The sequence below is a fragment of the Ornithodoros turicata genome, chromosome 1 (assembly GCF_037126465.1).
Source record: "Ornithodoros turicata isolate Travis chromosome 1, ASM3712646v1, whole genome shotgun sequence".
Lineage (NCBI taxonomy): Eukaryota > Metazoa > Arthropoda > Arachnida > Ixodida > Argasidae > Ornithodoros > Ornithodoros turicata.
This window is the reverse complement of record NC_088201.1, coordinates 171650147-171666480: the sequence shown is the minus strand read 5'-3', so window position 1 is coordinate 171666480 and position 16334 is coordinate 171650147. Positions and strand designations below refer to the sequence as shown.

Here is a 16334-nt window from a genome sequence, read left to right as displayed (position 1 = left end):
GCTTCTTATCGAAAAGTATCTCTCCCTGGTAATATTTTCACCGATGATAGGGACAGCAGTGCCTCGCTTCCAAAAATATCTGATCCGAGGGTAGCCCAGGACCGACATGGGCAAGAAGCTCCTGTGAACTTTTTCATTTCTCTAGGTGTAAAATTTGGTGTAACACCTGTCCATTTTAGGACTTTGATATTCGTCTTCTGCCTCTAAAAGTCTCTCGTCTTGCCTCGTAAAAGTCATCCTTGACATACTGTGCGAAAATTCACTTGCTTTCCACCCCATATTTGCTGCACCTTGTTGATCAGCCAGGTTCGATGGGGGGATGGAAACCACAAAGTCAGAGTTCGTGGCATTCCACAGCAGTTGCCTTGTGTCAATGTCGTCGACTACGTCGGTACTATCGTCATCAGACGCGGAATCACTGCTCTCTTCGTTCTCAGCATGTTCTTCTTGCTGGCAAACTTCTTCGTCGGACGCCTCCCCAAGATCTGACGTGTCCGCTGCCGCAAGCCGCTCCAGCTGTTTCTCAGCATTGTCCACTGGAAGCCCTGACGAAGGAGATGATAGAATGCACTCATTAACTAACGAAATACAAGACACTAATTGTTAAAAAATAGTTAAGGTGATAATTTCACTTCCACTCCCATGTTACTAGACCCTCCATCTGAGAGCTCTTCCGCACGTTGAAACGCAGTGGCAACACATGCGCACGCCAAGACAAAGTTCACGTATGACGACCGACATTTAGCGTTTGCGACTAGAAATGGGTACGAATTTGATCCTAGTACGCTCACGTTCCACGCACAAGCAATAAAAAGCGACAGCACTATAGTGTAGAGTAAATATATCCACTTACTTCTTCGTCGGCCGTAGAATGACGCTACCCCGATCATCGCCATGATTGACTGCTCGCGCGCTCCCTGTTGACGCGAGATAGTGTGATGGAAACATGATAGATGGCTGTGGGAACGCTGTCCACAAGCGTTGCCGCTTGGAGTGAGCCTCCACGCCAACTTTCCTTACGGCAACGGGCCAAAACCCAATGGCAACGCTTGTTGCCGTGGGGTCGGAGGAGGTGTGGTTTGTCTGTTTGTAGCGCAATATACTGGGGTTTGGTTTGAATCTTTGAAACTATTTAACCCAGTCAACCACATCTGTCCTACGGATGTCCGGTTATTATCCCAGAACAAACTGCCTGAATCGATGTCCTATAGATCTCCGTAGGATACCCTTAAAGGATATCTAATGTCCCAAAATTATACAATGAACTACGGACGTCGGATGGACAGAGAACGTCGTGTGGGCATCCCTGTCAGAAGACTTCGCAGTGAAATTCGATTAGAATTAGTGCTGCCACTTCAATAAGCATTAATCTAGTGTACCTGATTCACAAGTTGGCGTTATTGGTACTTGTGATCCCAAAATGCAGTTCATTACCGCGACGCATTTTTGACTGGGGTAGGAGATCATGCACGAAATCGAGAGCAGCTCACGGCTGGCAACAGTGGGCAGGCGGCCGTGGCGGTTGGTTTTGACCAGTTTGCCCGTCGATGAGTGTGTCAGCTACACTAGTTGGTGCTTGTGCACGCTTCAGTTAAAGTATCGCTGAAGCAGCAACGTGTACGACAGGTAAGCTATGCAAAAACAGAACGGCGAGCAGACGCCGCTCATAGTCGTCTTCCACAACAGGTCAGGCACCAGGGAGCAATTGAGCTGGCCGCCATATTGCTGTCTCCAGGTTATCACAACACACAACAGCTGAGGACATCAGCTACGCATATGTCAAACAACAAACGGTGTTCGCTCAAGCGGTGGCATCGCTGATCGAGGTGGGTACTGGGTACACCTATCCTGTCAGAGTGCAATATATTTCGGGCAGCGAAGTGTTTTGAGGTAGTATTTCTGATTTGGGTTCAGAGGTTCATTTTGCGTTGTGACGTATGCATCTGCGTAGGTCTAGAACGACGGATGGAATTAACTGACAGTGACAAAATAAAGCTACGCTCAGTGTTGTAAAAGCTATAGCTAGGATGCTCCAGAAAAATCTTAAACCTGTTCTTTTGCAGTGAAGAAGTGAAAGCTGACTTACACGCCAACTACATTCCTCCAGTCTAAGGGACTGTAGCACTCGCAGATGTGCCGCTTTGAAGTTTGTTATTGTGTAATAAACGTTCTTTGTTCTGTATATGCTGTCTTTACTGTGTACCCACCACAAGTAAATAAAATAAAGAAATAAAATAAAATCATATACTACCTGTAGAACCCAATAAAATCCTGCCACAGCGTCCACAGGATAACCACAGTGCATCCCCCTACATGCCTCAAATTATCCAAAATGTGTCCTCTGTCCGTCGGCCAGGATGTCCTGTAGACCGGTTCGGGCGGTAACATTGAACAGACTATGTTTGTACAATTTCCATCCATGGGAAGTTTCCCGACGTCCTGCGGACGTCTGGTTATCCGAGGTCGTTACTCCATAGCACATCCTAAGGTTGTATATGGCTGACTGGGAATTTAGTGTTCTGCATGAACATCGTAAGTTTCAGGCATGCTAACCCCCGGTTTAAAAATATATTTGGAGGAGCACGGCTATAGCACGGCAGTCGATGCCATCGCCCCATCGCCACGATCATCATTATCGTGGTCACACAGCGTGGTGGACAGCTGTGGATGGCGCTGGAAACGAAAGTGAAGTTTGGCGGGCTCGTATGGTCCACTGTCGGGCACTGAGGTATTGCACTTTTTCCTTACAAGTTTTGTTATGAGTTACGGGTCCAAGGCCAAGCGGGAAATCAGTGGTCCACCGTCAATATCGCTAATAACTACAAGTAGCGTTTATATATTCATTAGAAGTTGGGTAATTTTCCATCGAATTTAAGATTAATCCTGCCGTCTGTTCGTGGAAATTATCTGCGATATGTATGGTTGCCGCTGTTGCCGCCTTTGTGTGACCTAGATAACTTTGTGCCTCGCCTCATGCAGTCGGTAATGCTCTGAACCAGAAGTGACTGCAGCGTCTCACCGAAGTGTGCATAATGCCGAAAGCAAAGCGGTATGTTTATGACGCTGCGCATCGTAAGGGTCAGGAGATCTTCAGAGCGTTTCTTGACGATAGAACTTCTCCGATTCCCACGACCAGCAGGCAGCAGCAGTCCTATGCAAATCCCGAGGCCGAAAGCGAATCTGATCGCCCACTTTCGTCAAGCGAAAGTTCACACGACGACGGCGGAGATTGGGGAACGCTTCATCTGCCCATTGTTGATCACCTCCAGATCCGCTGCCCGAGGAAATCAGAGGCCGTGATAGTGAACCAAGTGACGGTACAGCTCAGTTTGATGAACTTAATCGCTTAGCCAACGAGGACTGCTTTGATGAGGACGGAGACAGATTGCTCAGGCTATTGCAAATTTGGGCTGTGAAATATAATGAGACACAGGTGTCTGTTACTGCTCTGCTGAAATGCTTGAAAACCCATCCGTGTTATTCACATTTTCCCAGCGATGCGCGAAGACTTCTGAAGACCCCACGCGGGACTTCGTCCACGGTAGTGGCAATGAGTAATGGACGTCATGTTGTCAGCTCCAGCTAACAGCAACGACGACGAGGCAGTGGCGTCGACTGACTGCTCGTGGCGAGGTGACGATGAAGAGAATGGAAGAACAGACTGGCAGTTCGAGCCTGGACTTGGAACTGGGAGAATAAACCCTGAACACTCTCACGTTGTTGTCTGGTTGTAGGTCCGGGAGAGATTTAGCTGACGCGGTCGACAGGATACCCGACAGGATCACCCAACCTCACGCTCCTGGCAGGACAGGTGGACGGAGTGTTCCGGCCAACCTACGTCACTACTCGGACCACTCCGAAGCAGGGGCAGCACGGCGGACCGGACTTCTCGCCTACCGATCTAAGGCAACGGCAACCACCGTGGGCTGCGTGGCATCGGCTGCAGCAGCAGAATTCTTGTAGTGGCGGACAGGTGGCGAGTCCAGGGACAGGTGAGAACCTGAATTGATTTTCTCCCGAAGGACCAGGTCAATGGTGAGGACGAGGGGAATGGAAAGGGCAGAACAGGGTAGGGATCTCGCGTTGGAAGGGGCACATCAGACTGCATTGTCTCCTGGACATATGGAAGGGTTGACGGACTCTGAGCAGGACAGCATGCGTGGAGACCCTGTGAGGCAGAGTAGTGGTGAGATGGTAAATGCGACCGCTGATCTGGGGGCGGATCGAAGGGACTTGGAGGCGCTTAGGTTGCAGATTGAGTTGCAAAGGTTAAGGTTGGCGACAGTGCAGACAGAGGTGCAGGCTCGTGGGGAAAGCGCGGCTGGAGCTACGCGAAGGCGCATGGGCGAGTACACAGCAGAACTACGGGCTACCTTGCCCCCGATGCCCGATCTGGATGCCTTGGTGCCAGCATGGTTTCGTAACGCTGACGCGTTATGTAATTCCCTGGAAATTCCTGAGTCTGTGCAGGGCGCTGTTATTCTCCCTTTCTTGAATGAGCGGATGCGAGCTTTCGTGGCTTCCCAAACGGCCACAGAAATCCTAACCTATGTGCAGTTGAAGACGTTAATCCTTAAAGAGTTAAGGCTAACAGCGAACACGTACAAGCGTTTATTTAACAGCGCTACGAAGACGGCGGAAGAGTATTGGAATCAGTTTGCCACTAGGGTAGAGACGTTGTTCAGGTATTACTTGGACAGTCGAGGCGTCCAGACGCTGGATGACCTTAGGAAATTAATGTTATCAGACCGACTGAAGGAGGAAATGTGTGCGGAAATGCAAAGGTTTGTCTTGCAGGGTGAAGTAAATCAGTGGCTACGTCCTAGGGAGCTGGTTTCGGCTGTAGAAAATTTCTAGGAGTCGTGGCAGGATTTAGTTCACGCGAGAAGACGCGGTGGGGTCACACGAGATTATCCGAACGGTCATGCTAGGTTGAACAGGGATACCGCACGACCGCGTCGGACAGGGGACAGTGACGATGGGAACCTGAGACGCTGTTTCCAGTGCGGGAGGTCCGGCCACATGCGTAGGGCTTGCCCGGAGCTTCAGCGGGGATCGGAGGGGCAACGGTCTGTATCCCAGACGGGTGGTCCACGGAGGTTAGTCGCAAAGGTTGGGTTCCAGGGTACAGACGGAACAGTTCGGGATCGTGCGGACTGGGTGGACATTGCCATATAAGGTACAACGGTCACAGCCAGAGTAGACTCGGGCGCGGATGTAACGGTGGTGCACCCGAGAGATGTACCAGCGAAGTGTTGGGCACAAGCGGGGGGGGGGGGGGTGTTGTACAGTTAAAGGGTGCTTTCGGAGCTCCGGTTGAGGCAGAACTGCGATATTTGGATATCGCGCTGAAAGGGGAGAATGTGGTAGTGGAAGTTTCTCCTCAATGTAAGATATTGTGTGCGGTTACCAGTGAGTTGTCGGACGACGTTGGTGCTCTGACCACGCCGCAAGATTACGAGGAGCTCAACAGGGTTGTCCGAGGGGCCAAATCTGAAGCGGTGGAGATGGTGGTGATAGAACGCCAGGTGGAGGCAGGTGAAGGGATGGCCACGATGATTGAGTGCGTAGAATTGGTAAGCATTGAAGCGGCAAACGCGGACTTGAAACTGACTTGAAATTTCTTCGGAACTGTCAATAAATTGTGAGACAGTTTGAAGTGTCTCGAAGAAATTTCAAGTCAACCTTGTTTTCAAGAATAACTTCCGTCTTGATCGCCTCACGCCTTTCGTGAAACCTGAAGTTACTTGCAAGAATCACCGGAACAAATTTGTTCCCTGTTCTTCAAACGTTGTTTATCAGGTCCCCCTAGCTTGTGGTTTCTGTTATATTGGCCAGACAAACGTTGCTTAAATGATCGCTTGAGAGAGCATTCATTAAAAGTAAAAAATAAAGCTTCATATTCCGAAACTGCCAAGCATTTGGAGGAATGCTCAGATTGCTTCCCTCTATGGGATGAAACAATTGTAGAGGATTCTGAAGTGGACCCTCACAGAAGGCTTTTGAGAGAGACCCTATGCATAACTTCTAGTGGGAACTGTGTCAGCAACCCATCCATAATCCTCGGTACGGCCTTGAGCAGGCTTCTCGTTCTCCTGAACAGACCACCTATTTTGTCCTCCAACTGGTTATTTCTCTTCCCTCTGTTTGTGTATATATTCTTGTGTGTGTAGTAAAATTTTCAGCTGGGTTTGAGACTTCGTGTTGTGTCTGTCCCTTCGTGTTCCCTAGTCTTGAGATTTTACGTTATGTATGAAGATTTTTGTTTAGGTTTAATTTATACAAGCTTTCTCGTGGAGGACCACGCTTCCTCAGGTGCAAAGTGAAGTGGTAATTATCCAGGTAGAAGTGCCTCAGCTGGCACGTGAATATTTGCGTCAAATTTCTTTTTGTCCTAATTTTAAGGGCAAAGTGCAGCGGTTGTCTTGTAATCATGTAAATAAAGTAGTAAAGGCTCGCTAGTTCTGCCCCTGTTAATTCAGATAATTCAGCTTGTTTGGTAGGCCCCGTCAAACATACATGCATTTGTATTGAACCAAACGCTCGTTAATTCGTATTCGTACAAAATTTGATATGGATCACGTAATGCGGAGCCCATAACACATAATCGGCTCAGCTGGTTGTTCTGAGGAAAAGTGCAGCGCATTCCATTGGGAAAGGCCATCATTCGCTCCTTTTTTTTCCTCCTGTGGTGCATCATCATGTCTCGTAGTGTGCTAACCTTGTCATTCATAAGCTGTGCTTCCGCATTTTCCCTCTTTCCTCTTGACGGAGCACCATTTCCCCTTGGTCGCCCACACAATAACAAATTTTAAGTGATCAGCCGGTGCCTGCGCAGTCACTGTAGTTTTGCTGTGGTTGCATAGGGGCCCGACGCTGCGTCCAGTTGTCTTGGGTTGATGCACGTGCTTCCTGCGGGAATTTTGAAATATGGCTGACATTTTCTTTCACAAACTTGCCACTCCCGCACAGATATCTTACGAAAAACAGCCTTTCATAGACCAAAACAAACCTGCGTATGTGCAACATGTGTTTTCATTTTTCTTACATTTTTGAGTGCTAATTTCGAAAACACGGATAATTTGGAATTTTTTAATGGTTCCTTGGAATTAGATTTAACAATGATTTGTCACCTGTCAACAAAAATGTTGAAAGAATTGCCCGTTCGTCTTCTACTTGTGTGTTCTTGTCGAAGTCAACATATTGTGCCAACAAGTTCCAACCTGTGAATTGTTGTAATTCGCAGCTGAAGTTCATACAGAACCCCGTACGAAGAAACACAAGAACACTATGCCTATGTCTCACGAAGGTAGGTATGCTTTCAAGATGACTCATCAGGAACGAGTTAATCACTGTGTAGAGGAGGTGGAGTTCCTCTACGTGAGTCCCGACCGACGGTGATGGTATGCCACGGAGAGGCGATGACGGTGGCCTATCTCCATGGCCGCGCCGGTGGAACTGAGGCCGGTGCTCAAGGCGGGCGTGGCCATCTTCGTCGTTGTCCACGGCTCGCTACAGTGCCCCCCCCCCCTCAGACGCGGAGCTGCGATAAGAAAGATCGAAGAATCACGCCGACACAGGAGGGAGAGAGCAAGCGCTACCGTGGATGACGCGCACTACTGACCATGTTCATGGCACGGCACAGCACACGTGGCAGGAAGAGGTCGATGAGGGGCGAAGTCGTTGAAGTCGTGGACGGGCGCTGGGGTCGTCTGGAGTGCCGCAACCGGCACGGGAGCGAGAGCTCGTAGGGGCGATCCCAGGAATAGCGAGGCTGCGTTAGCGGGGTTGGCTGCCGAGACGCCGGCTGAAAACGTGCCGTGGCGTCGGCTGCCGTGACTGCCGAAACCGGCAGGCGAACACGTCGCTCTGGTGTCGCGGCCGGCAGCGGATGAGAGCCGAGATGCGTGAAATGAAGCGGTGGGTCGTGAGTGTGCCGGAGGCCGTGAATAGCGCAGGTCGGTCCCTGGAAGCCGTGAAGCGATGGTCAGTGGGCGGATGCGATGATCAGTGAGCGGTCAGGTCTTTGCGGGTCGGTCGGTCGAGCGGTGCGGGTCGGCGGGTCGGTCGGTCGTGGACAGAAGCGGTCGGCGTGTCGGGTGGGAGGCAAAGGGCGTTCGGGATGTGATCGTGTTGAGTCGAGTAATGATGATGATGGCTTCCAGGTATAGCGTGCCGTGGTAGTGCTCGCCGATGGTGTGGTCAGAAATTTGGGATGGTGAAGAGCCTAATTGCGCCGAACATGGTGTTTTTCGTTCGGGTCACCAAATGTAGAAGAGGTGGAGTTCCTCTACATGAGTCCCGACCGACGGTGATGGTATGCCACGGAGAGGCGATGACGGTGGCCTATCTCCATGGCCGCGCCGGTGGAACTGAGGCCGGTGCTCCAGGCGGGCGTGGCCATCTTCGTCATTGTCCACGGCCCGCTACAACTGGTTCGTGAGCAAGTGTGCTGCTACCACATGTCCATGAAGTTCCAGTATTCGCATTTGCAGAGAAATAATTTTGACAGATGGAATCTTGACACTGGTGTGAATGTGCAATTATTAATTATGTTTGACTTTTAAATTATGACACCATACGTTGCATTAGAATTTCAGCATCAAGTGATGCGAATCCTTAACATCATCCGGTTGACTCAGCAACAGCACACCGATGTGCTGGAAGTAATCTGCGGGCAACGAACTACTTGTCTTGATGAGGCATGTGCCTCCACTTCCCTCATCCAGGCACCGTTCAACACGTCAGAGGCACTTGAGAACTTCAACGATTCCTTAAGCGACAGGATACAGGGTCAGCTAGTGAGTATTTTTTTAGTAATCACCTTTAACATACTCTCTCAGTTGGCACTTCTCTTTCTGTATTCTAAACCACTCTTAAGGGAAGCATTATTCGCTGTAACATGTATTTTGGTGGAAATAATCTGATCATGCAAATTGTGTTTTAATATCCCCCATAAAATATATTGCCAAAATGATTTTTTACATAATAAATAAAAATGAAATAAAACTTAAACAAATCTGGAAACTGACATTTTTTAGGGACAGTTTGTTTAAAAAAAGACTTCTGGTTCTGCATTTTGGACAGGTGGCACAAAACAGGAACACTCCTGGTGTTACGTTGCTTAGTGTTACTTTTCTGGATCGTGGATCATTCACATGCTGAAACAATTGCTTCCGATTTCTTGCTGTTCCACATTATGAGGTGTGCATGTTGCCATATTCACAGCAGTCAGAGTATGTGGGTTTCATTAGTGTTTGTCATTAATGCAGGAACGGTGGGCGAGCAAGAGTAATATGCTGTTTTTAGGTCAAACCGCTCATAACAATGCAATTTCTGATTAACACTCAAATTATGATGCACCATAATTCTATCAAAGTGTACTACACAAGTGAAAACCTGCTTGAGTGAAGCACACCTCGTTATGATCTTACTGTAATAAGACCTCTTTGTGATAAGATAGTTCACTAAGACTGGATTACAGGGGCTCATGCAATCATCCATGGTGAAACTCACGTGCTCAAGTGATACTGATTACATCTGCTGCGGAAACATGTACTGTATGCAAGAGATTGGTTTGTGGTTTGGATTATATTGCAACAGAATGACCCAGGAAAGCAGTGAACAGGCACAGTGGTTTGTAGACCAATGTCTCTAGACCACGTTTTCCAGAATGTGTAAAAAAAACACAGGCAATTCTGTTCTCCATAGTATTTTCCTGTACCCATCCAGTAGTGAAGGTCCCTCTCACCTGACTTGACGATGGCTATGGGTTAGTTTAGATACTACCTTGCGGGCTTACTACGCCATTGCTGTGGTAGTGCGCATTTGCTTTCTGACCTATGGTCTTTACAAATCCCACAGATTAATGAATTTGCCCAGTTCGAGGGCACAGACATTGAGCAAGCAACAAGGAATATACTGACCTACTTACTCACTGACTCTGTGGCCATGGAATTTATTTGGCTTGGGCAGAAGGGTAAAAAGAAGTTCAGCCTCCTCAAGTTTCCTTCACTTATTTTTCGTAAGTATCAGTGTGTATGCATACAGGGATAGAAATTGCAGTCCTGCTTGCCTGTCATATTGTATGCATTGTGTGTGTGGTTGGACCTCTAAAGAATATGTACATAACAAAGTATTGGGTGTGACGTAGGCAGAGTTGTGCCTAACTCGTTACAAGTAACTCGTTACTTGGTAACGGTTACTTTTTTTGGTAACGAAGTAACAATTCAGTTACTTTTTCAAAAATGGTAATAGTAACGGAATCAGTTACAAAAATTGGTAACTCGTTACTGACGTTACTCGTTCCTTTTCTTCAGCGCGGGGGAGCACATTTCGGCACTCGTATGGCGCAATGCGTGCAGATTTGACCTGTGTGACCCACGACCACGTGTGACTCAAAGTATTATTGCAGTACCTCGCTGGATGTGTTGTTGACGTGCTGAATCGTCTTAAACGAAGGCCCTTGTCTGTTCTCTTGTTTCCGTAATCTCCGACCACCAGAATGGGCACCGAGAATGAACACCAATTGTGCTATGGCTGCAAAAAAACGCGTTTCGACTTCTCGCCTTTTCCTGTCTTTGCTAAGCTTCTGAGCGCCCTAAATTATGACGCAGCCCCTCGTCTGTTTTGGGGGACCGTTGGTGATCGGTGGAACGAAAACCGGTGTCTTTTCGTGTGTTTTCATAATCTTCGATCACCCCCACTTCGGAAATGTAAATTTCGAGTATCGGCTTCTTCTGAAGTGCAATTCCTCACTAATAAAGAGTTGAATGCAAGTGACGGCATGTTTGTTGGCTCCTTAAACTATGCGACGGTAACGTAAAAGTAACTCGTTATCTGTGAGTAACGAGAACTCGTTACTTTTATACGTTGGTAACGAGTTACGTATTTAGTTATTTTTTTCTGAAGCAATGAGTAACGGTATTTAGTTCCTTTTTTTTGGTAACGGGCACAAGTCTGGACGTAGGGAATGAAAATCCCTGTTGAAAAAACCAGTAAGATTTCAACTGGAAATGTTACTGGTCAGACCGGAAATGCCACTGGTCACACTGGAAATGCCACTGGTCACACTGGAAAAGACTGGATATCGGACTGGCAATACTGGAAACCAGTTGATACTGGTCACTGGATACACTGGATTTTCACTGGATACACTGGAAACCAGTGTACACTGGTCACTGGCAGTACTGGATTTTCACTGGATACACTGGAAACCAGTGTACACTGGTCACTGGCAGTACTGGATTTTCACTGGATACACTGGAAACCAGTGTACACTGGTCACTGGCAGTACTGGAGTTTCACTGGATACTGACTGTACTGGATTTTAACGGGGTACACTGGAAACCAGTCTACCGCACTGGAGTTTCACTGGGACAAGTGAAACTGGCGCTAGATATACTATAATCCAGTGTACACTGATTACAGATCATAGTCCCACTGGAGTAGTGTCCTATAGAGATCAGAGATGTGTTAGTTTTACTCATAACCTTCAAAAAGTAATTAGTCGCGTCACTTCTTTATAATGCATAACGCTAAATCGTTACTTTTGTACAGTATGCAGTTACTGGGTATTAGTCATTACATTGTCTTCAAGTTGTTAACAGAGTTACATTAGCCGTCAAGAATATAATGGCATTATACATTACACGCTGTACGCACACTTGGGTCTCGAAAACATAATGAATTACGCGCTGCCTCATTTTTGCAACGCATTACCGGTAATGCGCTACTTCAAACATGATATTACATGGTTAATCAATTATGCGCTAGTTGCAATCAATCCAAGTAAGTCGCCCTGATATGGAAGCTATGTGGATTTCTGAATCTTTGACGTCGAGACGTCAGCGTTGATAAACGAATCCCAGATGAATCTGGGATTCGTCAGTTTATCAACGCCAGCTCATTTCTTCGCTCCGATTTTATGTCGGCACAGTTCACATAGAATGCGGCCCAGGATGCATATTCCCCACGGCGTCAGTCGTGACGTTGCCCACTTCTGTGAAGTCGACAACAGCGAGCTCTTTCACCATCATCACCACCGTCGCTCAATTAAAAAACAAAAAAAAACAAAACGAAAACACTTGCTGGATTATCGAAACTCAAGGCATTCGTGATATTTCGTTATTCAACGGAATTTGTCGGCTTAATAACATAAAAACCAGCAGTGTTGAAAATTCAAGTCATTAAAGTCACCAAATCGTCGCTTGTTTCGGTTTCAAACCGCTGCGTCTAGCAACCATGAAGAAAGAGCACAAAGCAGCGTTCAGCGGGCTGCTGGCTTCCTCGTGGTTTCTTGTGTTCAACTCATGTCTATGTTATCGTTGAGTTTAATCGGCAAGATATACTGCATTTCGTGCGTGACGTTTGTTGTTGTGTTCGCTATTCGTCTGACGACGCAAAAGCTGTTGTGCCAGTGCCGTGACTACATGCCGTACAACTTGCCGGACCAGCCCGGACTAGGACCATGCCGGTAATGTATTATTTATTCGTTTCGTGTTACTTATTCACGTTAAACTAACACTAAGACGTTGTATTCTCGTCTTTTGTGTTTTTGCGTGCGCTACCACATATCTTCAATGCAGCGGGTGTATCTTCGCAGTATGGGTGCAGGATTCAGTTCCTCCTGCGCTTTGTCTGCATAAATGTGAGAGATATTTGTGTAAAAGAATATGGTGTTTCTCGTTGTGTATGTATGAACAGGAATTCGAAAGTAATCTTTCCGTTTCATTACGTTTATGTCGATTACGGTTGTTGCGTCGTTTCACCGTCAGTGCACAAATGGTGTTGCATTGTAGGATCAACAGATCTGGATGTGTATCATGGGTGGGCAGTTGCAAGCAATCAAAAAAGAAGAGCCTGGTAGTGTCCTGCTATGTTTTGAACTATCCATGTTCTAAAGCATTGAGGCTTTGTTAAGTGTGTCTTTGCAGTCTGTTCCAGTCTCAGAATAGTTATTTTCCACCGTATGTGTTGGTTTATCGACAATTTTTATCGCGCTGCCTTTGGCTGCTGAGAGCCATCAATCACTAACATATTTTTGCTCATTTAGCAAGTGCTAAAGAAGGTCAGAATGAATGAATGACCTTTTTATGCTGGAAATTACATATGTTGACAAATATAAGTCATCACTTGGACAGGTAACAGATGTTTGTTGATTGTTGCTGCACTGACAACAGATAAAACTGTTCCGTTTTGAAATATAGATCATGCTATTACTGCGAACAACCCAGAATCATTTTGTAATGTTTTCTTAATTGATGAGTGCACAGAGTGATTTAGTAGCTAGCTCAACTTTTGAGAAACTCTCACTGACCCTATTTCCTTTCAGAAATTGGTGTCTCATGTCAAGCACACACACAAGAAAAGGCGATGCAGCATTTGCAGCGCATCACTTCACGGTATATGTGAAAGCATACTTCGGCAAATAAGGTGAGCAACTATTCAATGTCTGTAACGTTTTAATTATGAGTGTTAATATGAGTTCCCATTAAGAACAATATTTGCATATTACGTGATGAAATTGTCAAACACACGTCTAGGAATGCATCAGAAGGACACCACGGGACGCTTCAGAGTCTGGATGTACCATATCTGATGAAAATCTTGCACCACAGAGGCTGCTCGATGGATGGATGGATGGATTACAACCCTGATGAAGCAGGGAAGTTCAAGGGAACAACAGGTGCACGACACTATCATTGCTGGACAAAATTGGTGAGTACAATATGCATTCATTGCGGAAATATGTATCCCTTATGGTTACAGCAGTGCATTTATTGTTAGATAAAAGTCATTATTAGGGACTTAATGAGGCGGAGGGCAGCCACCTCATCTCTGTATTTTTCGTGCCCTTATTTACACTTGGATGTTTGCCTTGCAGAGGTTGAACAGAAAGATGCCGCACAGGGAACGAGCATGTCACTCAAACTGTTTGACCAGAAAACCTGGAGCAAGAGGAAACTTCCGCACAAGACTACAAAAAAAAGTAGACTTAGAAGTCCATGTATACGGTGTGTTCTCTTTTTTGTTCTTTAGTGCGGTTTGATTATTAGTACTGTATGTTTGTTAGATAATCATTTCTTAAACAACATGTTTCTTCTTTGTAGGGAGAGCACCTTTGGTGGAAGAGGCTTGTCGGCCGACACTGTTATTTGGTACTTAAATATATTTTATCTATTTATATTACTACACAACAAAATCAGCCAATTTCAGGTATGCAAAGGAAGGACAAGTGCACACCACGCATTCCATCACTTATATTGTGCCCTGGTTCATTTCAAAACCTGCACCGGTTGTCATGCCTCCCTACATGCCATCACACACATTGCGTTCTGTTGTTGACAGTAAGGTTTTATGAATCTTGTTTGCTCATCATGTTGTAGAGGCAGTGAAACCTCCCCAGTACCGACGTTCGTGGGACCAACGCTTTAGTTCGCAAGACAGAGGTGTCCGCATGTGAGAGATACAAGACATTAGGGCCGTTGCTTTACGCCAGGAATTGTACATATAAATAATAGCCTGAAGTGTTGAAAATATCTCGAAGAAGTTTTGAAGAAATCTCGTAAATAAACATGTGCTCTAAATTCATGCGAAATCGAGTGGAAAAACTTCCAGTACGTTAAATGCTCAATTCGGGGAGAAATTGGGCTCAGCTACTCAAAAACTAGCTCTACTGGTTCGGTACAAATGGTTATGTAATTGCTGCCAAACAAGTTAGTGTGCATTCCTACAGATATCTCAGTGAGGGCAATTTGACGGGTAAAAATCGGATTTCACCGTAAAAAGGACACCTTGAATTGGCGGAAGAATCCGGTTAAACCCTGAAACTAATAATTATGCACCTTATGCAAAAAGTTCAAACTAGCCTTGTTAGAGAGAGGCGATAAAGTACCCAAAATGTGACTGCCTTCTCCATGAGGGATATACCATGGTCTGTCGATACCAAGTCACCATGTTAACAGTAATTGTTTTGCTGTAGCTGCTCCTGTGTGCCAAAATCACTTGCCATATGTATTTTTCTGTCATGTGCCATTTATAATTGCTGAACAAACTGGCATGTATCAGTCTCACTGATTGCATTTCGCATTGTACTGTGGATTCCAAAAATTAATTTTGAACCTGCGATATCATGAGTACCCGTGTAAGCTGCCTGTGCCTGCTTCCTGCCTTCACCAACAGAGGGGCACGGATCACTGCAACGTATCATGTCAATATTTCTCGGTCCACATTCAGTTTCTGAGGGTCGAAAAGACTAGGTGCACTTGTGGAGCCTTCATTTACCCTGTTTGGCCGGACTCCAGCATTCGCAGCCAAAACGTCTGGGTGGCGGGCAACAGACATGTACAATACAATATGGGATACAAACAAAACGCAATCATTGTTTGTATCTTGGCTGAAGTATATGGTGTACTGTATTCCAATTGGCAAATTGTATGCATTGCAATAGCTCGTGTTACATCAGCCTCTGAGTCTACGGGCACTTCATGCAACATATTCAAAAGCAACGAAGGATTGTGTGTCCAATATTTTCTTTCGTTGATACTCACTATGTGTACAAATTCCAGATTCACCTTGGGGTTGACAGTTTTGTTCCTGAGAACTTCATGTGCGTACAGCGGGGCAGAATCAACAACAAGTTAGTCAACAATTTGATGCAGCCTTTCTGGACACAAGATGGAACGGCGACTAGTTGCTATTCAGGGCAACCGTAGCAGAGAGCAGGCATTCATGCGCTCGTCACAGGCAACACCAGAGAAGTTGGACTCCATTACATAAGTAAGATCATGCTGCAGTTATTTTATATCATTCAATGAACGGTCAGGTTCTAGCCACAGTCAATTTGCAATTCTGCTTGAAATATTATCGCTTATACTGAACATCTCCCACATTTTCGTTTCAGATGGCATGCCACATTGAGGGCCACCAGACTGACCTTGTAAAAGAAGCAAAGCTAGAACTAGTCAGGTGAATCTTTGGAGATTTGGTTTTGGAGATGTTGCCCAGCAAGGCAAAAACAGAAAAGTGACACAATAAAGAAAATAAATCTGGGAATAGTGAATGAGTTCTTATGTATTTCTCGGTCTACACCACGATGCATGCAGATTAGGGCCAGACAAAACTGTTATGTGCCTCTCAGGATACGACACTGCGTGCAGAGCAGGATTTGCAAAAGCCGATGGGCCTGCACCCATGTGACCACACTGGACTCTCCAGTAAGACCAGTGTCCACACTGGACATTCCAGTAAGACCAGTGCCCACACTGGACCGTCCAGTAAGGCCAGTAATACTGGAATTTCCAGTAAGACCAGTGTCCAGACTGGGTTAATAA

General features: G+C 46.2%; 1 protein-coding gene across 2 annotated transcripts; it reads left to right on the top strand.

Moving 5' to 3' along the window:
* Positions 1–3667: 3667 nt before the first annotated feature.
* On the top strand, positions 3668–16063 carry LOC135378798 (uncharacterized). Of its 2 annotated transcripts, XM_064611894.1 has the most exons (7): positions 10300–12475; positions 13334–13434; positions 13545–13719; positions 13886–14015; positions 14112–14159; positions 15570–15780; positions 15905–16063. In XM_064611894.1, the coding sequence occupies exons 1-6, from the start codon at positions 12470–12472 to the stop codon at positions 15584–15586; spliced, it is 477 nt and encodes a 158-aa protein (XP_064467964.1). In that variant the 5' UTR covers positions 10300–12469; the 3' UTR covers positions 15587–15780; positions 15905–16063. The 2 variants fall into 2 exon arrangements, with proteins under 2 accessions (XP_064467965.1, XP_064467964.1); XM_064611895.1 differs by lacking the exons at positions 10300–12475; positions 13334–13434; positions 13545–13719; positions 13886–14015; positions 14112–14159 and adding exons at positions 3668–3992; positions 7247–8801; positions 9865–10024.
* The last annotated feature ends 271 nt before the right edge of the window (positions 16064–16334 follow it).

What these genes read in the sequence shown, in the direction of transcription:
- LOC135378798 (XM_064611894.1), top strand. An exon ending in AGCATACTTCGGCAAATAAG is followed by an intron (nt 13,435 to 13,544) that starts GTGAGCAACTAT and finishes ACACACGTCTAG; the next exon opens with GAATGCATCAGAAGGACACC. An exon ending in ATCATTGCTGGACAAAATTG is followed by an intron (nt 13,720 to 13,885) that starts GTGAGTACAATA and finishes TTTGCCTTGCAG; the next exon opens with AGGTTGAACAGAAAGATGCC.